At 44.7% G+C, this 27,900-nt stretch overlaps 1 protein-coding gene across 1 annotated transcript in view; it reads right to left on the reverse strand.

The window, feature by feature from the left end:
* ZMPSTE24 (zinc metallopeptidase STE24) overlaps positions 1-27,900 on the reverse strand; it is an 842,432-nt gene that overhangs the window by 486,736 nt on the left and 327,796 nt on the right. The window contains exon 6 of the mRNA XM_044060120.1: positions 1,644-1,785. Coding sequence (XP_043916055.1) covers positions 1,644-1,785 — 142 coding nt within the window. The remainder of the gene's footprint in view (positions 1-1,643; positions 1,786-27,900) is intronic.

Raw genomic sequence — 27,900 nt, forward strand, 5'->3', positions numbered from 1 at the left:
CAAACTGGTCAGATCCTACATGCTCCAGGCAGCTGCCAGCATCGAGGAGACGGGTACCGTCAGCGCCGACCCCTTGACTAAGGCCATCCTCGGATCAAGTACTCCGAACCCAGTGGACAGATCGGAGAAGGAGAAATTGGTGTGAAAAAAGGAAGTGATCTCCCCCCTCCAGAGGGAGAGGGGGCTGGCAAGACCTCTATCTGGATCTGAGTACAAATGAACCTCCTCATCATTTTATCCATGTCAACTTCCAATAAGCTACGCATGCATCTCGACGAGGCCACGGACTCAGGCCTGGTGGGTCAAGGAACCAAGGCCCTAGATGGAGGACGTGTCTCCTCCAGCTCTGGAGAAATCTCTGAGATCAGAGCTGAGGGGAATCACGGATCCTAGCCTGTCTTTTGGCGGAAGTAGAAGGAAGGTCCGTACACCTCTTGCATTTCTCTGCTTTGTGATTGCCAGATTTGTGCTCTCTCCTCCTCTCTGCTCCTTCTGCGCTCCACTTCCACATGCTTAGAAATGGGAGGTTGAGTCCCAGCCTGGGAGGGAGGAGAAGCAAAGGTAAGAGAGGAAGGAGAGGCGGCCACAGCAGCCACTGTGACCGAAGCAGTGGACGAGGCAGCCACCTCAGAAGTGGGTAAAAGCCTTTTATTAGGGCCAACTTAGCCTTCCTGCCCTTAATAGCACGCGGGTTAAAACCTGCGCAAATAGTACAGTCAGTGCTCAAATGGGCAATGCCCAAACACATAACACAAAGAGTGTGGCCATCTGCAGCAGACAATTTATGGCCACACTCAATGCAGCTTTTGAAAACAGGCTTGGGGTCAGCCATGTTACTACACAAGAAAAAAAATCACACAAGAGAAGGAAAAAGGAGAAAAAAAATACCTATTCCCCACTCACCACACACTCAAGGCACACAGAACACTGAGGGGGGGGGGAGAGCAATACAATAACAAACTAACACTAAACTACTAGGTAAATTTCTAACACACGACGCACCAGCGAGGGGAGGAGGAGAGGGAACCTACACTAAACACCTAACATTCAAAAATTTAAGAAGAAAGCTGCTTAATAAGTAAAAACTCACTCTCTAACTCGGAGCTCAGGAGATCATGATGCTTCAGGCACACCACAGCTAACGAGATCGGGAGGTTGGAAGGTAGTGGAGGTGCATTACGGGTAAGGGGAGGAGCTTGAAGCTCGGAACAGATGCTAGTGAATTTGCTGACTCAGATCTGATACAGATCCAATACCCACAAGTTGAAGACCAAATGAATTAAACTATTTCAGATAAAATGGTTTCCAATATGCTATCTCAGTGCACTGAAGTACACTCCTAAAAATCTTGACAATATGTTAAAACAATCCAAAGTCCTCCATAACAAAGTAAAAGTCAACAGAACCTAAAGAGATCTTCCTCTCTCAAGGTCATGGGACAAATTAATGACCTGATCAAATGTCAGACTAATGTTGCTGCTGCCCCTTCATGCTGTAAAAGTAAGCCTGATGCATGTACATTAAAATTCCTACCATGCTGTCATACTTCAGAAGCAATGAAAAAGCTGCTTACTTACAAGATACATAATGCATCAAGAATACATACATGCAAACAATAAATTTGCTCAAAACAGTATTCTCACCTTCCACAACATATATTTTTGTCAAGGGGAAGTCAATACTCCGAGCCATTTCTTCTATGTTATTCTTCAGCTCTCCATCAGGAAGAGGGGTGAACTTATCAAATAGAGGAGCAATATAATCTGCATATATTGTCACCAGTACCTGCCAATAAACATGAAATGAGTCAGAACACACACTAAGGTCTGCTGCAACCTACACTTTAACATGCAACTCATCAAATGAAGGAGGTTTAAATCATAGCACGGTCAGTTGCTGCTTCTGATTCACTGAAGTATGGAATCTGTTTGATAAGCAGGGTCGTGGACCCACTCCTAGTATATCTCGAGACAAATAAAATACATATTTAACAACACATACAAAACACTCCACAGCCACTGAATAAAGTATAGTTGTATACACTTACCATAAATGTAGATGTTCGAGTGTATTCACTGTTGCAGTCATCACACTTGGGTTATCTGCATGCAGGTAGCCCTCAGTCGGCCCAAATACCAGAGACTTAGTATTTCTGCGTCAGTTGCTGTCGCTCCACGTCTGACGTCAGGTCGTCAGGGGTATAAAAACAGGCAGCTGACGCCATTACATCAGTTTTCCTTGCCCCAAATGTCAGGAGCCCCCCAATAGGGAGCTAAGCTATGGTGGAAAAATCTCCACCACTAAAAAGTAAATACCAATGCCAATACCCCTGTAAGGGGTAAGTAGTATATGCAGAGGAAAGAGAAGAGAGAGAGAGAAGGGGGCTGGAGGGAGGGAAACCAGGACTGCAACAGTGAATACACTCAAACATCTACATTTATGGTAAGTGTTCACAAAGTACAGTTTTGTACCTACCATAAATGTAGATGTCCGAACAGGATAGCATCTGCAGTCCTAACAAATAGGTTGTCCTGTCGTCAGGCAGCCCTTCGGTCGGCCGGATTCCAAAGTCTGGGTCTGGCCTCGGCTGGTGTCGCACTTCACCCGATGTCATCTCTGCTGGTCTTCGGGTATAAAGGCATCAGCCAACGCCATTTTCCTCAGTGTTTCTTGCCCCAGATGCCAGTTGCCCTCTTGGAAAGCTAAATTTTGGATAAATGCCAATGTTTCCAAAAAAGTAGAAGGCAAACAAAAAATAAGCATGTATGTACATATATACAAACAAATACACCATAAGAGATCCCCCCCCAGCTAGCTATTAGGAGGGTAAATACCCTAGGAGTACCACAGAGGGGAAGGAAGGTGGGTAATCCTGACTGCAGATGCTATCCTGTTCGGACATCTACATTTATGGTAGGTACAAAACTGTACTATGTCCTTCAAGGATGCATCTGCAGTCCTAACAAATGGGTAGAATACCATAGCCAAACTAGGGGAGGAGGAGGAAGAAGAATTATGGTGTAGTTAGGATCCCTTGCAAAACAGCAGTGGCAAAGCCTGCTCGGGATCTAGAGTATAGAGGTAAGTTATAATGCTTGGCAAATGTATGCACGGAGGTCCAAGTAGCCGCCTCAATAATGTCCTTGGTAGCCACTCCTCGTAAGAAAGCTGTGGTAGTGGCTGTAGCCCTTGTAGAATGAGGCCTTATGTTCTGTGGAATTTGCTTTCCATGGTAGGAGTAACAGAATCTTATGCAATTTCCTATCCACTTGGAGAGTGTCTGTTTGGAAATTGCTTTTCCTTCCCTTCCTGTTGCATAAGCTACTAGAAGCTGGTCAGTTTTTCTATTGCCATGGTTCTGTCCAGGTAGTAGCGCAACTGTCTGTGTACATCCAAGGTATGCAGCAGTCTTTCCCCCCTGTTCTGTGGATTGGGAAAGAAGGTAGGTAGGTGGATTGCCTGGTTTAGAGACACTCTGGATACCACCTTAGGCATAAATGTAGGATTAGTTCTCATGGACCCTCTATCTTGAGGGAAGATTAGGAAGGGTTGTACTGCCATTAAGGCCTGTAGTTCTGAAACCCTCCTTGCTGAAGTAATTTCCAGTAGGAAAGCAGTTTTCCAGGATAGGTGTTGAAGGTCTGCTGTTGCTGCTGGTTCGAATGGAGGGAGTGTCAATTTTTCTAGCACAAAGTTCAAGTCCCATGCTGGTAATGGTGGTTTCCTAGGAGGTTTTACATTCTTGATTCCTCTGAGGAACTGCCTGAGTAGAGGGTGTGAGAAGACAGGGGGATCGAAGCTGTATTCTGCAGAAATAGCTGATGCATGTTTCTTGATGGAGGAATAGGACAGGCCTGTATGGAGAAGCTGTGCCAAATACTCCAGGATGTTGGCAATATCTATCTTTGACACATCTTTTCCTCTTTCAGAACTCCAAATGACAAACCTTTTCCATTTTCCTGCATAGTTCCTTCTTGTTGAAGGTCTGCGGGCCTCAAGGATAATGTCTTTAACCCTTTGGGATAAATCTGGGTTCGTTGCTCTTATGTAATGTTCCAGGCAGTCAGTTGTAGAGTTTTCAGGTTTGGATGCATGATGTTGTAGTCGCTCTGAGTTAACATCAAAGGAATCAGGGTAGTGTCCACGTTCCTCCCGAGACATGCTCCTCAGCAATGGATACCAATGTTGTCTTGGCCAATTTGGAGCTATCAGAATTATCCTTGGACGTTCCTCTTTGATTTTCAGTAGTACCTTGTGCATCAAAGGAAGAGGTGGAAATGCATATGCTGTCAGGTCTTTCCAACTGAAGGATAGAGAGTCCACCTTCCAAGCCAGTGGGTGGTATGTCCTTGTGCAGAATTTCTTGATCTGGTGATTGAGTGGGGATGCGAATAGGTCTATTTGTGGCATTCCCCATTTTTGTGATGGCCTTGAAGATGTCGGGTGTAGCATCCATTCGTGAGCATCCGAGGTAGTTCTGCTTAACATGTCTGCTAGGATGTTTTCTTTTCCGGTACAAATATTGCCTGTAACTGAATGTTGTAGCTCAGAGCCATATTCCATAGGTCCAGAGCCATTCGACATAGGGGTATGAATGAGTGCCTCCCTGTTTGTTGATGTACCACATGACTGTGGTGTTGTCTGTCCTTATCATTAATTGGCCTTCTTTGAGGAATGGTCTGAAATTCTGGATTGCTAGTTTTACTGCCAGCATTTCTTTTTGATTTATGTGCAGGTGCAGCTGATCTGGGGTCCATAATCCTTGAATGCATTTGTCCAGCATGTGGGCCCCCCAACCTAGGTCTGAGGCGTCCGTTGTGATGGTTTGGCTTGCTTGAATGTTGTGGAAGGGCAAACCTGGGTTTGACTGGCATGCTTGAGCCCACCATAGGAACTCTTGTTTCAGGCATGGGATTAGTGGTATTTCGGTTTCTAAGCTGTGCCTGTGTTGAGACCATAAATTCTTTAGGTACCACTGTAGCTTTCTCATATGCAGTCTGGCATGGGGGACTAGGATTATGCATGATGCCATGAAGTCCAAGGCCTGCAGTACTTTCCTTGCTGTTAGTTTGTTCTGCTTTGTTAATGCCAAGAAGTAAAGAGGAGATGTTCTTGTTTTTCTGCAGTTAGGAATGCCATCTGTTTTACTGTGTCCAATTCTGCACCCAAGAATGTTCTTGTTTGGGATGGTATCAGTCTTGACTTTTTTAAATTGACTGTGTATCCCAGGGCTTGTAGTAAGCAAATGACTCTCTGTAAGTCTTGTGTCAGCTTGCTTTTGTTGTCCGCTTGTATCAGGCAGTCGTCCAGGTATGGATAAATTTGGATTCCTGTAGCCTGCAATGAGCGATTACTGATGCCAGGCATTTTGTGAATACTCTGGGCGCAGTAGATAAGCCAAAGGGCAATGCTGAGAATTGATAATGCTCTGATCCTGCAAGAAATCTGAGGTATCTTCTGCAATTTGGTCGTATGGGGACGTGCAGGTATGCCTCCTTGAGATCTAGAGTTACCAGCCAACACTCCTTGCCCAGCATGGGAAGAAGTTGCTGTAGGGTCAGCATTTTGAATTTTGGAACAATGATGAATGTGTTTAAAGCGGACAGGTCGAGAATAGGTCTCCAACTTTTCTCTTTTCTTGGTACTAGGAAGAGTCTGGAATAAAATCCTTTGCCCTGTTCTGTAGGTGGCACCCTTTCCACAGCTCTCATCTTTGTTAATTGAGCTATCTGTTTTAGAGCTTCTGTTTTTGATTTGGTGGTAGGTTTGGCATTCCTCTTTTACTGGTAAGGTGTGGAAATGAAACCTGTAGCCTTGGTCTATAGTTTGCAAAATCCACTTGTCTCTTGTGATATAGTGCCAATTTTTTGAAAATAAGGCTAACTTTCCGCCTAAGGGTGCTGCTATTTGTTCCCTGGAAGGCGGTGTCAGAGCCAAGTCACTGTGTTTATCCTGTTGTAGTGGCAGTGGTTGTGTCTGTGCCTCGTTGGTTATTGCCTTGCCACTGGCGTCCTCTGTAGGCACCTCCTCTGGATTGATTTCTGCCTCTGGAACGTCTATTCCTGCCTCTCTGAGATTTAGAGGAGTCTGGAAAGGACCAATTTTTGGAAGGCCAGTTCCTGCTAAACCTTGGGGCTGAACCTGTAAGAAATCTTTAACTGTTTGTACAGATTTTGCCTTCTCTTCCATTTTCTTCATTACTTGCTGGGCAGGAGAACCAAATAGACTGACCTTATCCATAGGAGCATCTAATAGTTTTGCTTTAACATGATCCGGCAAGACCTGTTCTTTCAACCATGCATGCCTTCTTATAACTGTGCCAGTCATGGCTGATCTAAATGAAGCCTCCAGTGCATCATAGCCACATTTTAAAGAATGGTTACTAACCTGCTGAATGTTATTCACCATTTCTAAAACATATTTCTTATCTAAGGAATCATCAGAGGACAGTTTCTTAGTTAACTGATCAAGCATAAACTCTTGGTATTGGATCATATGAAACTGACAGTTCAAAGCTCTAGCTGAGAGAGTAGCAGAGGTGTATACTTTTTACCCCATCTCTCTAAGGACCTGGATTCCCTTTCAGAAGGAGAGGGTTTTCGCTGAGGTCGAAGCTACTGCCTTAGGCCCCTGGGACATAGTCTCAGGATCTGCAAGGAGCCTTGTATAGGTGGTGATGAGTGTCCGCACCCTCTAAAACCTATCGGGCTTGGCAGGGGCTGGAGGTAAAGTATCAGGAGCAGTGCAAACATCATTAAATGCATCATCCACAACAGGAAGAACTGGAGGTATAGCTAAGGGCCTATGTTGCGGTAAGTGTAGAAAGGTCCTAAGCCTTTTTCTTGAATCTGAGAAATCTTGTCCCTGCCATTGGAAATGCTCTCTCATGGCATGTAAGGTTTCCCCAAAGGAAAATTCCTCTGGTGGAGAGGAAGAAGGAATAGATTCTTCAGCATCGGAATCTTCATAAGTAGAAAAAGGAGCCTCTGGATGGTCTGTATTGTCTGAAACATCAGAAGAGTCATCTGAGGACACTGGCTCAGGGGGATCTGCTCTAGGTCTCTTTTCTGGAGGTTGAGAGGCCCTGTCTGGGTGAGATTGGGATCCCTTATTAAAGAGATGAGATCCTCTGCCAGAGTAAGCATTTGGGAACTGGAACTGGGCCTGTGAGAGGGGGGCTTAACAGGTACAGACTTAGCAGTTTTGGCTGCTTTAGCCCTGGCAAAGGCCTTTATAGACATGGCTGCAGGAGGCCTTGCAGCACCACGTGCTGGGGTAGAGACATCCAAAGGGATGGTGTCCGATAATTCTAGAGAAACCACATTAGTAGGTAAAACTTCAGAGGCCGATTCAACTATGGTAGCAGGAGCCTCGGTAGTAGTCATGGATTCGGCTGAAGATTGACCCGTTTGCTCGGTTTCGGCCGAAACCGAGACACTCGTGGTTTGCTTAACCGTGGTTTCGGCCAAAACCGCGGACCGCGAGTGTCGGTCTTTTTCTTTGCGTTTCTTAACAATTTGAGAAGTCGGAGGATCCGACGGCATAATGTACGCAAAATCTGAGCCGAAAAACTGTTCAGCAAACTCTGACCGACGCCTAAGCGTTCGTCGGTTGAAAGAAGCACAGGCTAAACAGGCTGCTACGTCGTGGTCTGGGCCTAAACAAGGTAAGCAGTAAGAGTGGAAATCTTTATGAGGTATTTGTTTCCCACAAGTTAAACAGTTATTCACTTTTTCTGACATCGGCTGAGGCAAGAAAGAGTCCCCAACGGGGTACTTAGCTTTTTAGAAGTCTTGAGTAGTATTCCGTAGTAGTAATCTCTGGATCTGACCGACCGGCACTTGCGAACAGCTTCTGCTTCGGGCGCCACGCGGCAAGAAAGACTGAGGAAAATGGCGTCGGCTGATGCCTTTATACCCGAAGACCAGCAGAGATGACGTTGGGTGAAGTGTGACACCAGCCGAGGCCAGACCCAGACTTTGGAATCCGGCCGACCGAAGGGCTGCCTGACGACAGGACAACCCATTTGTTAGGACTGCAGATGCATCCTTGAAGGACATCTGTACTATGTTCTTCGTGTTTCACTGTTGCAGTCATCACACTTGGGTTGATTCCCAAAGCTGTAGAAAGGGTGGAGGCATCAAGTAATGTTTGGGCTGGCTGGTATGCCCTGCAGGACTGCAGATGCAAATCCCGCCCTGGATTTGGAAAATATAGGCAGGTGGTAATGCTTGGTGAATGTGTGTATAAAACTCCAGGTAGCAGCCTCCAGAATGTTCCTGGTAGGGACTCCTCTAAGGAATGCTGTAAGAGGAAGAAGTTGCCCTACTGAAATGTGTTCTGACCCCCTGAGGGGTTGGTTTTTCACGGTGTTTGCAGCAGAAATGGATACAGTGTGCTATCCATTTGGAAACTGTCTGTTTTGAAATGGCCTTGCCCACTGCCCCTGTTGCAAAACTGAGTAGCAACTGGTCAGATTTCCTGAAGGGCTTAGTCCTATCCAGGTAGAATCTGAGCTGTCTGTGTACGTCCAAGGAGTGCAGGATCCTTTCCCCTTTATTTTGAGGATTAGGGAAGAAGGTTGGAAAATGGATAGATTGGTTGAGAGCCACACTGGACACCACTTTGGGCATAAAGGAAAGATTAGCCCTGAGGGAGACCCTGTTAGCATGAAAAATAATGAAGGGTTCCATAGCCATAAGTGCTTGTAGCTCAGACACTCTTCTTGCTGAAGTGATGGCCTGGAACAAAGCTGTTTTCCGAGAGACTAATTTTAATTCTGCTAACACTTGCTGTTGCGTCTTTCGGCTTTTCCCAGTTAGGGGTCGCCACAGTGGAACTCTGGTCTGCTAATGATTGGCAGTTGATTTTTACGTACCGAGTTGCCAGCCCTGACACACAACCTTCAACGAAGGTATGCCCATTCACGCATTTCTCCATGCAGAAGACGCTCTAGCTGAGAGTCGAACCGGACAGCGTCTTAATGTGAGGCAACAACGCTACCGCAGCACCACCACCGAGGATTCTGCTGACACTGCAGAGTCAAAAAGGGGACAGTGTGAGCTTTTCCAGTACAAAGCTAAGGTCCCAAGCAGGGGCGGGTGCTCTCCTTGGTGGCCTTAAATTGTTTGCCCCTCTCAGGAACGGTTTGATGAGAGGGTGAGAGAACAGGGGTAGCTCAGTTTTAATGAGCCGAGATGGCAGAGGCATGGATCTTAATGGAGGAAAAGGATAGGCCTCTGTGGAGTAGATCTGCTAAGTAATCCAGGATTAGAGGTAGGGAGGGCAGAGTTGTGTCCTTTCCTTTAAACTGAATCCAGCAGCAATACCTTTTGCATTTATCAGCATAGGATTTCCTTGTACTGGGTCTTCTGGCTTCAAGTCCAGTACCTGCTTGCTTAGGCTGGTCACTTGGAGAGAATTCAAGGAATAAGCCAGGCTGCAAGATTTAGGGTTTGCAGTTATGGATGCAAGATCTGCCCCCCCCAGTCAGCAGGGTGGGGCTCTGGGGTAGGTGCCAGGGTGGCACAGATGACAAGTTGGGCATGAGTGGGTACCAGTGCTGGTGTGGCCATTCCGAGGCAATCAGAATTGTCCTGGATCTGTTTTGTCCTGGATCTGTTCCGTCTTACCTTGAGCAATATTCTTGAGAGAAGGGGCAGAGGGGGAAATGGATAGATTGAGAGGTTTACCCACTAGAAGGATAGGGCATCCACTTTCCAGACCCTGCTGTGAGGTGTCCTGGTACAGAATTTGCTGCGCTGGTTATTGCAGGAGGAGGCAAAGAGATCCACCTCTGGGGTCCCCCATTTCTGAATCAGAAGGCTGAAGGTTCTGGGCTCTAATTGCCACTTATGCGGGTCTAGGAGATTTCTGCTTAAGTCATCTACCAGTGTGTTTTATTTGCTTGGCAGGAACCGAGCTTGCAGATGGACCTGCATGTCCAAGGCCGTGCTCCACAGGGCCATGGCTAGCCTGCAGAGTGGATACGAGTTGATTCCCCCCTGCTTGTTGATGTACCACATAACTGTGGTGTTGTCTGTTTTTATTAGCAGGGGTCCTGGTGAGAGTAGGGAACTGTAAGCTGTTACAGCAAGCTGCACAGCTAGCATCTCTTTTTGGTTTATGTGCAGATGAATTTGACTTTGGCTCCAGTGGCCCTGAATGCACTTGTCATCCAGGTGTGCTCCCCAGACAATCTGATGTGTCTGTGGTTAGGGTATGGGTGGTGTGGGGTAGAGTAAAGGATAGTCCCTTGTTGTGGTTGCATGCTGCTGCCCACCAAAGAAACTCTGTCCTTAGACAAGGTATGACAGGAATGATGATTTCCAGGTCCTGAGAATGATGGCACCAAAGACTTTTTAAGTACCACTGAAGTTTCCTCATATGTAGTCTGGCAGTAGGATGCATGAAGCCATGAACCCTGGGGCCTGCAGGATTTTCCTTACAGATTGATGGGTTCTGGTGGCCATTTGACTGAAGTAGTCTGTCAGATAGACTTGTTTTTTCTGGTGTAAGGAATGCCATCTGGGAAGCTGTGTCCAAGCTTGCTCCCAGGAATACAATCTTTTGAGTGGAGACTAGTTCTGATTTCTTTTCATTGATGGTGTATCCCAGAGAGGTTAGAAGGTTTTTTTTTTTTTTTTTTTACAAATATCAGGTGCTGTAAACAGCACTTCCTGACTGCCTGCTTTAGGCAGTCATCCAAGTATGGGTAAATTTGAATTTTTCTCTATCTGCTGTAGGCAAATTGCTGGAGCCAGGCATTTTGTGAATACTCTGGGAGAAGTGGATAAGCCAAAGGGAAGTGCAGAGAAAGTACAGTTTTGTACCTACAATAAATGTAGATGTTCGAGTGTTCACACTGCTGCAGTCATCACACTTGGGTTATCCTGCCATCAGGCCATCTCGCAGTCGGCCAGAGTTCCATAGTCTTGGTCCAGCGTCAGTTGCTGTCGCTTCTTCCCTGACGTCAGTGCGCCAGGGGTATATAAGAGGCATCCAACGCCACTTTCTTCAGTTTTTCTTGCCCCAGATGTCAGGTGCCCCCAAGTAGGTAGGCAATACATATGGCTAATTAAACATATAAAGGAAATAAAAGGAATACCTTCAGTTACAAGCAAATACACCACAAAGGTTGTACAAGATAGAAAGGTATAGAAAAGTTCAGCTAGGTCAGAGGGGATGGAGGGAGGGTAATCTGGACTGCAGCAGTGTGAACACTCTAACATCTACATTTATGGTAGGTACAAAACTGTACTACGTTCATCGTGTTACACTGCTGCAGTCATCACACTTGGGTTGAATCCCAAAGCTAAGGATGGGCGGTGGAACTAAACAGGGTTTGGAGAAGCTAGTAGGCCCTGCAGAACTGCAGTGGCAAAGCCAGCTCTGGTTTTAGAGTATAGACGTAAGCGATAGTGTTTGGTGAAGGTGTGCACTGAACTCCGTTGCAGCCTCCAAAATATCCTTGGTTGGTACCCCTCTGAGAAAGGCAGTTGATGCAGCTGTAGACCTGGTGGAATGGGACCTAATGTTACCAGGTACAGGTTTCCCATGGTGTGTGTAGCAGAAACGGATACAATGTCCTATCCATTTTGAAATGGTCTGTTTTGAGATAGCTTTTCCTTGTGATCCTGCAGCATAGGACACAAAGAGCTGGTCAGATTTTCTGAAAGCCTTAGTTTTATCCAGGTAGTAATGTAATTGCCTGTGAATGTCCAAAGAGTGTAAGAGCCTTTCTCCTTTGTTCTGGGGGTTTGGGAAAAAGGTGGGCAAATGAATGGTTTGGTTTAGGGCCACACTGGATACCACCTTTGGCATAAAGGAAGGGTTAGTTCGGAAGGCAACTCTGCCGATGAAAAATGATGAAAGGCTCCACTGCCATTAGGGCCTGTAGCTCCGAGACTCTTCGTGCTGAAGTTATTGCTAGCAGCAGGGCAGTTTTCCATGACAGAAACTGCAAATCAGCTGTAAAAGCTGGTTCAAAGGGCGGCAGTGTAAGTTTTTCCAAAACAAAGGTGAGATCCCAAGTTGGTGTTGGTGCTCTCCGGGGCGGTCTTATGTTCTTAGCCCCTCTGAGGTACTGTCTAAGTAGTGGATGTGAAAATATAGGAGGATCCGTGTTGTACCGAGCTGAAATAGCCGAGGCATGGATCTTAATAGATGAAAAAGAAAGTCCTTTGTGCAACATCTCCGTTAAATATTGTAGAATCTGAGGAATATTTGGAACAAGGGGATTTTGGCCTTTAGCCTGGTTCCAGGTGCAAAATTTTTTCCATTTGTCTGAATAGGTTTTCCTGGCCTCCAGAATGACATCCAAAACAGCTTTAGAGAGAAGTGTTGACTGGTTGCTTAGGTAATTTGCCATGCAGCCAGATTTAAAGTCTTGAGCTGGCTGTGTAGAATCTGATTGTTTTTCTGAGTGAGCAGGTGAGGAATTTGAGGCAAAATCCATGGTGGGCCTTGTGCCATGTTCCTTAGTATTGGATACCAGTGTTGGCGTGGCCAGTCTGGAGCAATGAGCATCATTTGTGGCCTCTCTAATCTGACTTTCAGCAGCACCTTTGCTAGAAGAGGCAGTGGAGGAAAGGCATACGCTGTTAATGTTTTCCAACTGAATGAGAGGGCGTCCACTTTCCTTGCTAGTGGGTGGTATGTCCTTGTGCAAAATTTCCGAAGTTGGTAGTTTTGGGGGTTGGCAAACAGATCTATGTCTGGGCACCCCCATTTTTGAGTTATCATTGCGAATACTTGTGGATCTAGTTTCCACTCGTGAGGATCCATGATGTTTCCGCTTGGATCGTCTGCCAATGCGTTTTTCTTTCCTGGCAGGAATTGTGCTTGCAGTTGAACTTGGTAGGTCAGTGCTGTGTTTCACAAGGTCATTGCTTGCCTGCATAGGGGGTAGGAATGTGTGCCCCCTTGCTTATGTACCACATTACTGTGGTGTTGTCCGTCTTTATTAGGAGTTGTCCTGGATATAGGAGGTTCTTGAAAGCTGTTAGGGCATTTTGTACAGTTAACATCTCTTTCTGATTGATATGTAGATGCCTTTGATCTGTAGACCATTTGCCCTGAATGCACTGTCCTGCCATGTGTGCTCCCCAAGGCATAATCCGATGCATCTGTTGCTATAGTTTGCCTGGCTGTGGGTAAGGTAAAAGGCTGACCCTTGTTGAGGTGACAAGCATGAGCCCACCATAGGAACTCCTGTTGAAGGCAGGGAATGAGTGGTATTATTGTTTCCAAGCTGTGGCTGTGTTGAGTCCATACGATTTTCAGGTACCATTGTAACTTCCTCATATGCAGTTTTGCATATGGTATTAGTAGTATGCAAGATGCCATGAATCCCAAGGCCTGCAGAATTTTTCTTGCAGGGAGTTGGGTCTTTGTTGCCATCATTTTGAAGTATTGAGTTAGTTGTCCTTTCTTGCCTGGCGTGAGATAAGCCATCTGGACCACTGTATTTAAGCTGGCACCCAGGAATATGTCTTGTGAGGGCACTAGTTTTGATTTCTTTTTGTTTACTGTGTACCCTAGGCAACTTAATAGGTGTTTGACAAATGCCAGATGATTTAAAAGAATGTCCTTGCTTTCTGCTTGAATAAGGCAGCCATCCAGGTATGGATATATTTGAATTCCTCTTTGTCTGCAGTATGCAATTACTGGTGCCAGGCATTTTGTGAAGACCCTGGGTGCAGTAGATAAGCCAAAGGGCAGTGCAGAGAATTGGTAATGGGTTGAACCTGCAATAAATCAGAGGTATCTTCTGCAATTCTGTCTGATAGGGACATGCAGGTATGCCTCCTTGAGATCCAACGTTACTAGCCAAGCCTTCTTGCCCAGCATGGGAAGAAGTTGCTATAGTGTTAGCATCTTGAATTTGGGTACTTGCAGATATGTGTTTAGAATTGAGAGGTCCAGAATGGATCTCCAGGATATGTCCTTTCAGGGAGCTAGAAAGAGTCTTGAGTAAAATCCTTGTTCCTGTGTAGGTACCTGTTGAATGGCTCTCATGCCCATGAGAGCTATAATTTGTTTCTGAGCCTCTGCTCATTGATTTGGTGGCAGGTTTGGCATTCCTTTTATCCTTGGTAAAGTATGAAAGTGGAATCTGTATCCTTGTGAAACAATATTTAGGACCCATTTGTCTTTTGTGATGGTGCGCCAGTTGTCTGCAAAAAGTGCTAATTTTCCTCCCAAGGGAGCTGCCAAGAGGGATTTGCTTGGCAGTCTGAGGGGTAAGTCATTGTGTTGGTCTTCTGATAGCTTGAGACCTGTCTTCTCCTCCTTTCTGGGTTGTGGTACCCCATTGTCGAGGCTTGTAAGGGCCTTGTGACTGACCTCTGCCCCTTGGACGTCTGTATTTGCCCCTCTGTGGCCTGTCAGAAGCTGGAAAGGACCAGTTTTTGGTTGGCCAATTTCTGCTGAAACAAGGGGGTTGGACCTGTAAAAAATCCTTGACAGTTCTGCATAGATTTTGCCTTATCCTCCATCTTCTTTAAAACCTCTTCTGCTTTTACACCAAATAAAACATCCTGCTGTAAAGGTGCATCCAATAACTTTGCTTTAACATGATCAGGTAAAGTTTGTTCTTTTAACCAAGCACGCCTACGTATGACAGACCCTGTCACTGCTGCTCTACAAGAAGCTTCCAATGAATCAAATCCACATTGCAAAGTATGTTTTCCCACTTGTTCAGCTGCATGCAACAAGTCTTGCATTTCCTTGTAATCAGGCTGCTCTGAATGTGTTATCATTTTTTTGTTTTAATTGAGACATCAGGTATTGCTGATATTTCAGCATGTGAAACTGGCAATTTAAGGCCCTCATAGCCAGAGTAGCTGAGGTATATACCTTCTTTCCCCATCTGTCTAGTGCTCTAGAATCCCTTTCAGAGGGTACAGGATTTTTAGCAAAAGAGGCCTTAACCCCCGTTGGGACCCTGGGAAATGGCTTCTAGGTCAGCAACAGGGCTTTTATATAAGAATTTGTGTGAGTCAGGGACTCTGTAGTATCTGTCTGGTTTGGCTGGTGCAGGAGGTAGTGAGTCTGGGTTAAGGCTAGATTCTGAATAAACATCATCCACAATGTCTAACACGGGTGGGATAGCAAGTGGTCTATGCTGGGGTAGTAAAAGGAACTCTCGGAGCGTTTTCTTAGAATCAGAGTAATCCTGGCCTTCCCAGTGGCGATGTTCCCCTCATGGTATGTAAAGTTTCCCCAAAAGAGTAGTCTTCTGGGGGAGATGCTGAAGGAATAGACTCTTCAGCATCAGAGTCTTCATAAGGGGGAAAAGAGTATTCCTGTTCCTCAGAAGAATCTGAGGAAATTGAAACCTGGTCAGAGGAAGCGTAATCCTCCTCCTGTCTTGGCCTTTTATCGGGGGGGGGGGCCTGATGAGGGTAATTAAATCTTCAGCCATCTTAAGCATCTGTTTCTTAGGCATGGGGCCTTGTACTGGAGACTGCTGCACAGTCTTTTTTGCTTTTAAAGGGGTTTTCAGCTTTGCGTAGGATTTAATAGTGAGTGTAGTCGGTCTGAAGATACTTTCTGTAGCTGAAGGCGTTTCAGCTGCACCGGAATCTCCTTCAGCCATAGAGTCAGAAGGGCCTAAAGATAAAGGCTGTGGAGGCCTAGTAATCTCCGCTTGGGAATCGGATGCTGCCTGAGGTTCTAAATCAGTGGTCGTCAGAGGCTGCGTAGGCGCCTCACTGAAAACCGGAGAACCGGCGACTGGCCCAGCAGAGGCCTCAGAGTCTGGTTTGAGTCTTGGCTGCCTGTCCTTATCCTTACATTTTTTATGCATTCCGGTAGTCGGTTGCACCGACGGCATGGTATAATTAAATTTCCTACCAAAGTAATGTCAGGCGAAATCAAACAGACGTTTAATAGTTCATTTATTAAACCTAGCACAAAACCGACAACCTGTGACGTCGTGGTCTGGGCCTACGCAAGGAATACAATAGGAATGAAAGTCCATATGAGGTATTTGCTTCCCACAAGAAATGCAATTGTTAACTTTTTCTGACATCGGATTGAGGCAAGAAAAGGTTCCCCAACGGGGTACTTAAGCTTTATTGAAGACTTCAGTCTGAAATTCGATTTGAAAATCGCAGGAGTCGGCCGACCGGCACTTGCGAACTGCTTCTGCTTCGGGCACCGCGCGGCAAGAAAGACAGAAGAAAATGGCGTCTGATGCCTCTTATATACCCCTGGCGCACTGACGTCAGGGAAGAAGCGACAGCAACCGACGCCAAACCAAGACTTTGGAACTCTGGCCGACTGTGCCTGACGGCAGGATAACCCAAGTGTAATGACTGCAGCAGTGTAACACGATGAATATCTGACAATGCATAGATCCTGCCCTGGAAGCGTACATATTCCCTGCACGAGTCCCTTATAGGGATGTGCAGATAGGCTTCTTTTACGTCTAGGGTAGCTTAACCAAGCATCTTTGGCCAGCATAGGAAGAAGCTGCTGCAGGGTGAGCATTTTAAATTTTGGTACCACCAGGAAGGAGTTTAGAATGGAAAGATCTAGGATTGGGCGCCAAGCGCCATCTTTTCTGGGTAACAAGAAAAGTCTGGAATAGAACCCTTGACCTATCTGTTCCGCAGAAACAGGATGAATTGCCCTTAGAGAGAGCAGGGATTGAACTTGGTTTTGTGCCTCTGCCCACTGGTCTGGGAACCCTTCTGGGGTTGGCAGTGAGTGGAAGTAAAATTTGTACCCCTGGGATACAATGTTGAGGACCCATCGGTCCTTGGTGATGGACATCCAGTTTTTTGCATGATGGACAAGTTTTCCTCCTAGGGGCACAAACAGTTGGGCAGAGGTGGGGAGTGGAGTTGAGAAGTCACTGGGAATTTTTCCCGTAAGTGGATTGCTTAGCACTCCCTGTTTTTGAAGTGGAGGCACTCCATTGCTTACATCTCTGCATACCTTGAGACTGTAGTCTGGGGATCCGTTTCCCCTGGGTCTAGTTTGAGATGGCCTTGAGGGGGCTGGAAAGGACCAATGGTTTTGAGTGGTAATGCCTACTGAATCTAGGAGGCTGTACTTGCAAAAAAATCTTTGCCTGTCTGCATAGATTCAGCTTTTTCTTCCATCTTTCTAAGAACCTCTTCTGCTTTGGTGCCAAACAGATTGTCCTTATTCAAAGGAGCATCTAGTCATTTTGATTTGACATGGTCTGGGCAAGGTCAGCTCCTTAAGCCAAGCATGCCTTCTCAGTACAGAACCAGTGACTGCTGCCCTGCAAAATGCTTCTAGGGTGTCAAAGCCACACTGCAATGTATGCTTGCTGACTTGGCTTGCAGAATGCATAAGATCTTGTAATTCTTTATTTTCTGCGCAGTCCGTAAAAGTAGCTATTTTTTGCTTAATAAGTTCCATATGTTGTTGGTACTTCAGTCTGTGAAACTGGCAATTCAAAGTCCCAATGGCGGGAATTGCAGAGGTGTATACTTTCTTACCCCATCTGTCTATGGCTCTGGAATCCCTATCCAAAGAAGTGGGATTCTTAGCTGTAGTTGCTTTGATACCTTTAGGCCCCTGAGAGATGACCTCTGGGTCAGCAGTAGGATTTTTGAAAAGGAATTTGAGAGAGTCAGGAACTCTGTAGTACCTGTCTGGTTTCCTAGGAGCTGGGGGTAAAGTATCAGGAGTTAAACTTGATTCCATGAAGACATCATCCACAACCTATAGGACGGGGGGGGGGGGGTATTGCTAAAGGCCTATGATGTGGCAAGTCTAGAAATTCTCTGAGTCTCTTTTTGGACTGAGGATAGTTTTGGCATTCACAGTGGAAATGCTCTCTTAAAGTATGTAAGGTTTCACCAAAAGAAAAATCCTCTGAAGGAGAAGCAGAGGGGAAAAGTGTTTCCCTCTACATCTGAATCCTCATAAGCAGATAAATGCATGCCTTCATAATCAGATACCTCAGGGTCGTCAGACTCTTGGTCTGTTAAAGCTGCTGGGGACAGGTCTATTTCTCTTAGCAGGGGAAGGCTGACTTCCCCTAATCAACATAATAAGTCTTCTGCCGTTTTAAGCATTTGATGTTGTGGCAAGGAAGCAGGTGCATGAGTTTGGGTCTCGTCGGTTTTTTAGGGGTAGCGCATACTCTTGGCCTTAGAAACTCGGTAGTTTTAGACTGAACTGAAGACGCTGGTATGCCTCAAATATCGGTAGTGAGAAGAACTTCCTCATAAGCCGGTGCCTGCTCAGCGGCTCCAGACTCATCCAATGTAGAGACATCAGCAGGCTCTGAAGAGTCTTGCGGCATACCAGACTCTGAACAGGTCCCGTTAGAGGCCTGTGAATCCATTGAAGTGGGCATCAAAGGCTGTGAAAGTTCCTCACCGAGTACCGGCGAACTGGCGACTAGCCTAACGGAAGCTTCGTCAGCAGTTTTGGACCTGTGCGGTCCTGTCTCTGTCTTTATCCTTACTTTTTTTGGTAGATCGGTAGTCGGATGGCTTACCGAAGCCATTTTGGAATACGGAGATCGAGAATGGAAGTATTTAGCGACAATAAGGGCCCGACAATAAATAGTTTGGGCGTTGAACAAGGCACAAAATCGACAGGAAGGGGCGTCGTTGTCAGGTGACACAGTAAGAATTAAAATCTCTGTGTGGTATTTGCTTTCCACAGGCAAGATAACTGTTAACTTTTTCTGACATTGGTTAGAGCAAGAAAAAAGGATCCCCAATGGGGTACTTGGTTTTAGAAGACTTCAGGATAACTCAAATCGATAACAAAAACTCAGGTAGCAGCCAACCAGCACTCGTGCAAACTGCTTCTGCTTTGGGCTACTTGGCAAGAAAGACTGATGTAATGGTGTCAGCTGCCTGTTTTTATACCCCTGACGACCTGACGTCAGACCTGGAACAGCAGCAACCGACGCAGAAATAATAAGTCTCTGGTATTCGGGCCAACTGAGGGCTACCTGTAGGCAGATAACCCAAGTGTAATGACTGCAACAGTGAAGCACGAAGAACATCAGACAAAAATAGGCTAAAGTGCAAAATATGGACATACAGAGAGATAGACACAGGGATTGACAGACTTAAGATGCAGTGCTAGATGAGCAGATAAGAGTTTGAGTAACTGGTAGCTTAGCATAAAAGAAAATCAGCTTCCAAAAATGTGTGTGTTAGGGTGGAAACGAAAGTTATGTACTTACCATAACAGATCTGTGTCATTTCATCTTCATCTGGTTCAACAACAAACTTCCAAATTACACAAAGCAATAAAGGTGCTGATGTTGACTAACTTGCTGCTGCACAGATATCACTGATAGAAACCCTTTTTTATGAATGCTTTAGAGGAAGCCATTGCTCTAATGGAATGAGCCGATTATCTTTACTAACAATCTTCATACTGCGACCCCACTTGCCACCATAGTTCAATATGCACAATTCCACCCCGATTTGTGCTACCCCAACACTACAAAAACTCTAAAAGATTACCCAGCAGTCATTTAATGCTGTGGAATCTTGGCTAAAGAATGCACAACTTGTACTTAAACTCTACCAAAACAAAACTCATGCTCTTCTATCCAACTAGAGCTGCACATACCCACCCACCATTCAAAATCTCATTAAACTATGCAATTATTTCTCCATTCAATATCTCATTAAACTATGCAATTATTTCTCCAGTTTCTCAAACAAAAAATTACTTCAGTGGTCATTGACCATAATATAACATTCAACAACATACACACATTGCTGACCATAAAAAAAGTTCACAAAAAAATGGCAACCCTGTACAGAAATCAACACTTTCTAAATAAATCTTCAAAGGCCAACACAAGAATCTAACTTATCTCTATTAGGGTATTTCATGTTTGTTTGTCTTTCGGCTTTTTCCCCGGTAAGGGGTTGCCACAGCGGAACTCCGGTCCACTAATGATTGGCAATAGATTTTTACGAAACACCGAGGTGCCAGCTCGACGCCCAACCTTCAATGAAGGCACGCCCATTTACGCATGCATGTCTTTCGAACGCTATCCAACCACGGGGAGGACATGCAGACTCCACACAGAAGGCACTCCCAAGCCAAGCTGAGAATCGAACGGGAGAACCTCTTGCTGTGAGGTAACAACGCTACCGCCGTACCACCGCGGCATAAGTATTTCATGTATATATGCAAAAAAAAAAACCTTTTTTTTTTATTTTCTGTTCGCATACCCCCCGATTTTATGAGGATTGGTAGGACAAAATCATGTAAAATTTAAAGCCTTAAACTCTAAGTGACAACTCAGTGCACTTTAATTCTGAGATTTTTTTTTTACATTTTGTTTCCAAATTGCGCCAATAGAAATGAAATATATTCACAAATCAGTACACAAATGGTAAATATCAGTTTCATGCTGCATCTGAAATGTCTGTTTGTAATTCTGAGCAACACAAATGTCAAACAGTTTAGGAAAAAATAAGCCTAGTAAAAATTAACATTCATAGGTAGTAAGCCCAAGTTTTACATCAGTTAAATTATAGTACTAGAGTGTCTTTTTAGTGGTTCTGTGACTGACGATGATGTTCAATGGTCTGATGTACCAGCTTCCGCTGTTCCTCACTGAGAGTCAGCACTTGACGGAAGTCAGTTGCTAATCTGACTGCTCATTTGGCACAGTCGTTAATAACTCGCAGAGCTGTTAAAAGTTTGTTTCGCAATGATAAAGTCAGGCACGTCACTCCATGCTGTAGGATCAGCTGTTAGGAAAGATGGGTTTATCTTGACAGCAGTGAACAGATTCGCTGATCGTTCTGTTGCAAAGTCAGATAAGGTCATGCCCTGGAAACTGGCAAAAGCTTTTGCATAGACTCTTCTTAGATCTTCCTTACTGGATGGCTTTCTCAAGGCTTCAATAACGTGCTGTTTCTCTTTGCTCCACACTCGATCCGAGAACAAAGACAGTGCTAGCAGATCTTCGCTCAAATACCAAAGGTGTCCCTTGAGCTTTCGCAAAGCAACTTGAGCCATCTGGTTGTCTATGGCTGCAAACAACTCCAGTGTCTGCAAAAGGCAAAGATCATTCAGTGGAGCATTGCAGGCGTCAGCAGCTGAAAACCATGCCTTAATGTACACTGTTACTGTGAAGAAGCAGATTCGGCGAAAACCCTGAATTTCATGTGCAGTTAATCTAAACTGCTCCCAGAAGGAATAGATTTTAAGGCAGCACATGCCTTTTGCCATCCCACCTGGCACAATGGTATGCACCAGGTGAACTGAAAGCAAATGCTTCACCTTGTGGTTTGTCATCATAGAAATTCAATGTAGTCATCACGAGGCTGTTTCACAAGTCAGCTTGCCTCGCAGTAGTGCAACAACCTCACTTCGCTTCTCAGCTAGCCAGCATTTCTCACAGTCTAACAGGCATCCATTACCTCCAGTTTCCTTAACAAGTGATGCGTAAGCATTAAGTCAAGAAGTTTCCAATATTCTTTAAATCATCTAAAAACTGCTATTTGTAGTCCTGAAGATAGGAAGAACATGTCAAACACTGCCGTAGAAATAATTTCTAAAATGTGATGTCTGCATGGTCGTTTCTCAAATGCTTGCTGAATCACTGTGATGGCACCTGTGTGCAGAACAGTATTGGCACTAGTAGTATAAAAGCACAAACCGGCTAGCCATTCTAGAACACCTGACCAGCTATGCAATGTCTGTACCACTGCTTGTCCCATCAGCTCACCAGTGCTCGATGGAAAGTTGGGGGTATGTCCAGCAGTTTTTCAGTATTTTAACCTGTAATAACAACTGGCATGTAATCAGCAAATTCTCCCATCACCTTGAGGTAACAGCTTCCCATCAAAATGTGCTACTGCTGCTTTACTTTCTCAGCAATGGGTATTAGGGTATGTGAATATCCAGTGAGATCAGTTTATGGTCTGATCTTACCAGTGAGGGATACACTTCTGGTCTGGGGCATAGAGTCCCCATGTTGGTAATGATCAGGTCCAGTATGTTTTCCCCTCTTGTGGGAGTGGTAACAAGTTGTTCCATAGCATTTGAGTTTATGAATTCTAGGAACCTTTGGGCTAGGATGTTGGAGCTAGAGTAATGCTCCCAGACTGTGTCGTGCAGCTTGCCTTGCTCTGTGTATTGAACTTGTGGACATGACCAGATCATTTACGTCAACGCCAGCCACTTGCAGCACCGGTGCAACAATATGCATCGCTTGACAAGAAGTTATTCTTGTGCGGTCCAAGCTGGCAACAAAAAGAGGATCATCCACCAGTAGTCATTTTTTTGGATACAGATTCAGACTATCCTGTATGTACTGTGCTCACTTCTTTGACAGGCTGTCCACCAATTACTAAATTCTGGTGGTATTTTCACATGTTTGCTGCTGCATCATCTTAATCGTCATTTTCATGTTCACTATTGTTTTCTGCCTCTGTCAGCGCTCCAGCTTCTCATTTTTTTAATTCAATGTCCTCTCCACCAATTATCATTTTTCTGTCTGTACGTTGATCTTGTAGAAAATCCCAGTCTTCTTGAGTCTATCAATAATTCTGCATCAGCATGCCCAACATCAAAAAGCTTCAAAAGTGCATTGCTAAAATCTGTTTCTAATGAGATTGTGTATCTGACTGGTTCTTCTTATTCTTCCTGATTCTAGACTGCTTCTCATAAAGACTTTTGAGTTTTGCCACTGCATTCGGCTTCTGCGTTGTAGGTATGCTAGCTGTCATAACTGCAGAACTTCATCAACAGCATTTAAACAACTCGCTGAGTTAACGTGCTGGTTTTAAGATCATAGAACAGTCTGCGTAAAATGTGACTGTTGGCTGGAAGCTGATTTGAGCAAGTTGAGATATTAAGGGCAGGTAACTGCTGGCCAACAAGCAATCATAAAGCCAGACATCAGTAGCAGCTCTGGTTGACTTTTTCACTGAGCTCATGGTTCACCATTAGAGGGACTGGACTCCATCAATTGACATTAACACTGCCAGCCACACGTGCAGAAACTATATAAATTGATAAATCATCAAAAAGTAATTAAATACAATGTTTTACTCTGCAGAGTGTAAACCGGAAACAGCACAGAATTTTGAACACTGAAAATAGAATTAAATAGTGCACAAGGCTTTAAATAAGTAAAGTAGGTTGCAGGAGGTTATGGAAGCTCAAATAAAACTGGCTGGAGATAAATAAAACACTGGAATGCAATTAGCGGTACTGGAAACAGTGTGATTTTTTTACATGCTGTGAGCTGTCACTTAATGAAGTCAGAGAATTCTATTTTTTTGCATACATACACAACTCACCAAACCTCACCATTTCAGAAATGATCAATTTCAACAATTGGCTTAAGTATTGGTGTCATTCAAAGGGGATCCAATGCCTGTCAGCCTGGGATGATATGCTCAACAAGCCACGATGCTTCACTAGGGACAGCTTGCACCTGTCACCCCTGGGCTTTCGGATATTGGCAAAGGCTCTTCCTACCCCCATAGTGCCTTTTTTAGGCAAGGCTCAAAAGACAAACCCACCTCCATAGGTATCACAAAGGATAAGAAACTAAGAGTAATGCTACTCAACGCCAGAAGTCTAAACCTCAAGATGCACGCACTCGAAACTCTCCTTAGCATGGAGAACATCAATATTTGTGCAGTAACAGAAACCTGGTTCAGGGCTCCCGAGAGCACCCCAGCACTACCAGGTTACACCTCATACCATGCTTTTCGGCCCCAAAACTTGGACCAAACCACAAAAGGAGGGGGAGTATCGATATTCATCAAAGATACCCACACCTCCAGGTTGGTGGCAAAGCACGAAGCATCAGAGACTATCCATGTGCAACTAACAGTGGGTAAAACTGCCTTCCAGTTTATAGCCTACTACAGACCACCCTCCCAAACCCAGGAACCCCACTCAGCCTTCCTGAGAACATTGTAAAATATGAAGGTCTCTCCAAACACCATTATATTGGGCGACTTCAACTACCCAAACACAGACTGGGAGCATTACTCTAGCTCCAACATCCTAGCCCAAAGGTTCCTAGAATTCATAAACTCAGATTCTATGGAACAACTTGTTACCACTCCCACAAGAGGGGAAAACATACAGGACCTGATCATCACCAACATGGGGACTCTATGCCCCAGACCAGAAGTGTATCCCTCACTGGTAAGATCGGACCATAAACTGATCTCACTGGATATTCACATCCCGACCCCACCCCCTGCCCAGAAAACCACAGTGAAAAACTTATCTAAAGCAAATTTCACACTCCTCAAAACCGAGGTGGAATCCTTCAAAGCCCCCGGGCCTGTGGAAAATACGGCCCAGACCGCAGAATCCTTTATAAATGCATTCTATGAACACTTTCAGGAATGCATGGATCATGCAATCCCAAATAAAACCAAAACCCAATCCTCCAAAGGCAGATGTCCTGTCTGGTGGACCCCAGCCATAAACAAACTTTACAACAGAAGGAGGAAGCTACTACATGATAGAGCAAAATCCCAAAAAGGGAAGGCATCTCTGATCAGTAATAGCAAAAAACTAAGGGCACTCATAAAATCGTCTAAGGCCAGCTTCGAGAGAAAAACTGCACAGGACACTAAGGATAATCACAAGGCTTTCTTTAGTTATGTTAGGAACCTGGGTGGGAATTCCCAGATATGCACAGAATTAGTCCAAAATGACAAAAAATACACCAAACTCACAGACACTGCCAACATCCTAGCTGACAGGTTCAGTGCAAACTCCCCCCCCCCTCCCCACCAAAAGGGCAAATATCTATCCCAGCAGAGTGCTGCCCCCTTGACATCTCAGATGCTCAGGTAAGAGCCGCCCTCTCCAAAGCAAAAAACACAGCATCAATGGGACCAGACAGTGTCCAGGGCTGCGTCCTACATGAACACCAAGAAGAGCTAAACCCAAACATAAAACTACTGTTCAATCTCAGCCTTACTACAGGATATGTACCCAAAGAGTGGCGTACAGCAACAGTGGTCCCTCTCCACAAAGGTGGTGCCTCAGCGGACCCTGGAAACTATCGCCCCATAAGCCTGACTAGCTTGGTCTGCAAAGCTATGGAAAGGATCATCATGGACCTCATAAATAAAGATATTGGGGACCTACAGACACTGGATCCTACCCAGTTCGGCTTTGTTAAGGGCAGATCCTGCCTCTTAAACCTGGTCGACTTCTTTGAAACAGTCACCAAGGCCATTGACGAAGGGAAGGTGGTCCACACAGCCTACCTGGACCTCGCAAAAGCCTTCGATACAATACCCCACTCGGGCATTATAGATAAGCTCACCAGCTTAAATATAAACCCCTATGTCACTAGATGGGTTGCAAACTGGCTCAAGGACAGAACCCACATGGTTAGAATTGCTGGAGCCATGTCAGACTCCAAACCACTTACAAGTGGCGTCCCACAAGGCTCAGTCCTGGGACCTCTCTTGTTCGGTATACATTTCTCGGAGGTACAGGCCAACACGGAAGGACTGTGGCTGACCAAGTTCGCAGATGACTGCAAACTGGGTGCCATAATCGACTCTCCAGCCGACACAAGCATCCTCCAAAAGGGCCTTATAGAAACAGACAACTGGTGCCAGAGCCATGGCCTCAAGCTAAACACCAAAAAGTGTATAGTCATCCCCTTTGGTAAAAACAAAGTGCCCACAAATTACCACATAGGTGGTAATCCATTAAGTACAGAAGAAGTAATTAGGGACCTGGGGACCCAAGTTGATAGCAATCTCTCATCTGACAACCACGTGGCCAAAGTGGTTAGAAAAACATTTTATATAGCCCACCTAATCATGAAGGGATTCACATCTAGATTAGGGGAGGTCATCGTGCCTCTTTACTCATCCCTCATCAGGCCCATAATCGAGTACAATGCCCCTTTTGGGATGTACCTTACCAAACACCTGCAGCAACTGGAACGACCCTAAAAGTACCTCACCAAGAGGATCAAAGGGCTCAAGCAGATGCCATATGCTGCCCGGTTAAAGAAACTCCAGCTCTACTCAGTGACATACCGCCTGCTCAGAGGCGACCTGTGCCTGACGTATAAAGCCATGTCCAACCCGGAATTAAGGGACATGTTGCACCTCAAAAAATCCAAATCCCATCGAGCTACACGCTCGAGAGACTTGAACCTCAGCACTGAAATAAATAGGACATGCTGGAGGAACAGATTCATAACCCAGAGGCTCCCTTCACTCTGGAATAAAATCCCAGTCCAGGTTAGGCAGAGTCCCTCACGGACTCTCTTAAGAGGAATCTTGATGAGTGGATGGGAGATCGTAGGTTTACCCCGGGTATCACTTCTGTGTCACTGTTAGACAGACGCACAGTATACTAACCTCGAAAAAGGGCATAGTAAAATTAATTTAAAATGGGTGGCGAAATCCAAACATACTCTGGCTAGGCTTATAAATGCCCTAGGGCAGATAGCCTAGTATGAACCTATGAACCTATGTAAAATGATTAGAGAAAATTTTTTTTTGAAACATCCTAATCTCTATGCTACTATATGCCTCACAAATTCTTACAAACATTAAGAAATCTGATCCAGCAAAACTCAAAACTTGCTATAATAAAATCGCAAAGTTTGCCACAGTAACAAATTTTAGATCCCATCATTGTTTGGCTTTAAAACAACTATCCTGGCTGGAACTACCAACTCTACTTGCTTACAATCAACTCACATTTGCCCACTGAATACTAAATCAGCCAGAAAAAATACCACTACTTCAAAATCTACTAACACACTACTCGAAAAACAGGGTATTGCATTCCAGTAACAAATCTTTCCTAAATATTCCCTTTATTCCAAACTGCATAGCCAAAACTTGGAATTCCCTGCTATTAAATATCAGAACTACTAACACTTCCAACTTTAAAAACTTCTCAAATCATACTTACCAGAATCATACCTGCTCTCGCAAAACCCTAGTTAGGAAACAGATGTCTTAAGGCAGCTAAAGTAACACAACCAGTTATTTTTGTATTTGAATAGTATATCCCTACCAAGCATATATATATATATATATATATATATATATATATATATATATATATATATATACTTAACTTGCTTGTTTTCTACCTACAATCACAGTACTGCTATTCTTTGCATCCTATCTAGACTATACGATTGCCATCACTGAAATGTACAATATGTATTTTCATTTTGTAGTTGTATCCGAGATGGAATCAATATTTTTATCTGTACGTTGTACATGTACCTTACAGTTATTTATAAGTGAGGAGCTTTTCTCCACGTGCCTCCGCTGAAAAATGACATTTTGTCCAGTTGGACTTTCCCAGTGAACAAGTGTAAATAAATAAATGCTGAATTACATTAAGAAATGCAGAGTGCAAATAGCAATGTTACTGGGCATGCACTTGGAAAGAAATGAGCATGTGAATTTGGGAAAAATTTTCAGGAAGGATATTCAGCAGACTTTCAGGGACAAAGGAGAAGCAGAGTACTTATACTAATTACTACAGGAACTCCAATAAAGACACAGGAGGGAAAAAAAGACAGTAATGGTATATTTGTGGCAGTAAAGGGCTACTGGCAAGGGAGGGGGATTACACTTACATGTATTTATAATCCACCTAAAACTGCTACTATGGAGCTTAAAGGAGAACTCCACCCACAAGTCAAGTTTTTTTTCTTTCCAAATACTCCTTCCCTGTAATGCAAGATTAAACATTCCACACACAGAAAAACTATAATTTAATAACTATATTTGCCTTGTATTTCTGAAACCCTTCTGGCAGAAGTAATGGCCACTAGAAAACAGTTTTCCAGGAAAAAAACCTGAGATGACAAGTAGCACCTGGCTCAAAGGGAAGTAACACTAAATAATGCAAAATAAATGTAAGCTCCCATGGGGGTAATGGATC

This window comes from Protopterus annectens, chromosome 1.part2, assembly GCF_019279795.1.
Source record: "Protopterus annectens isolate FY-2018-M chromosome 1.part2, PAN1.0, whole genome shotgun sequence".
In the NCBI taxonomy this organism is placed as follows: domain Eukaryota; kingdom Metazoa; phylum Chordata; order Ceratodontiformes; family Protopteridae; genus Protopterus; species Protopterus annectens.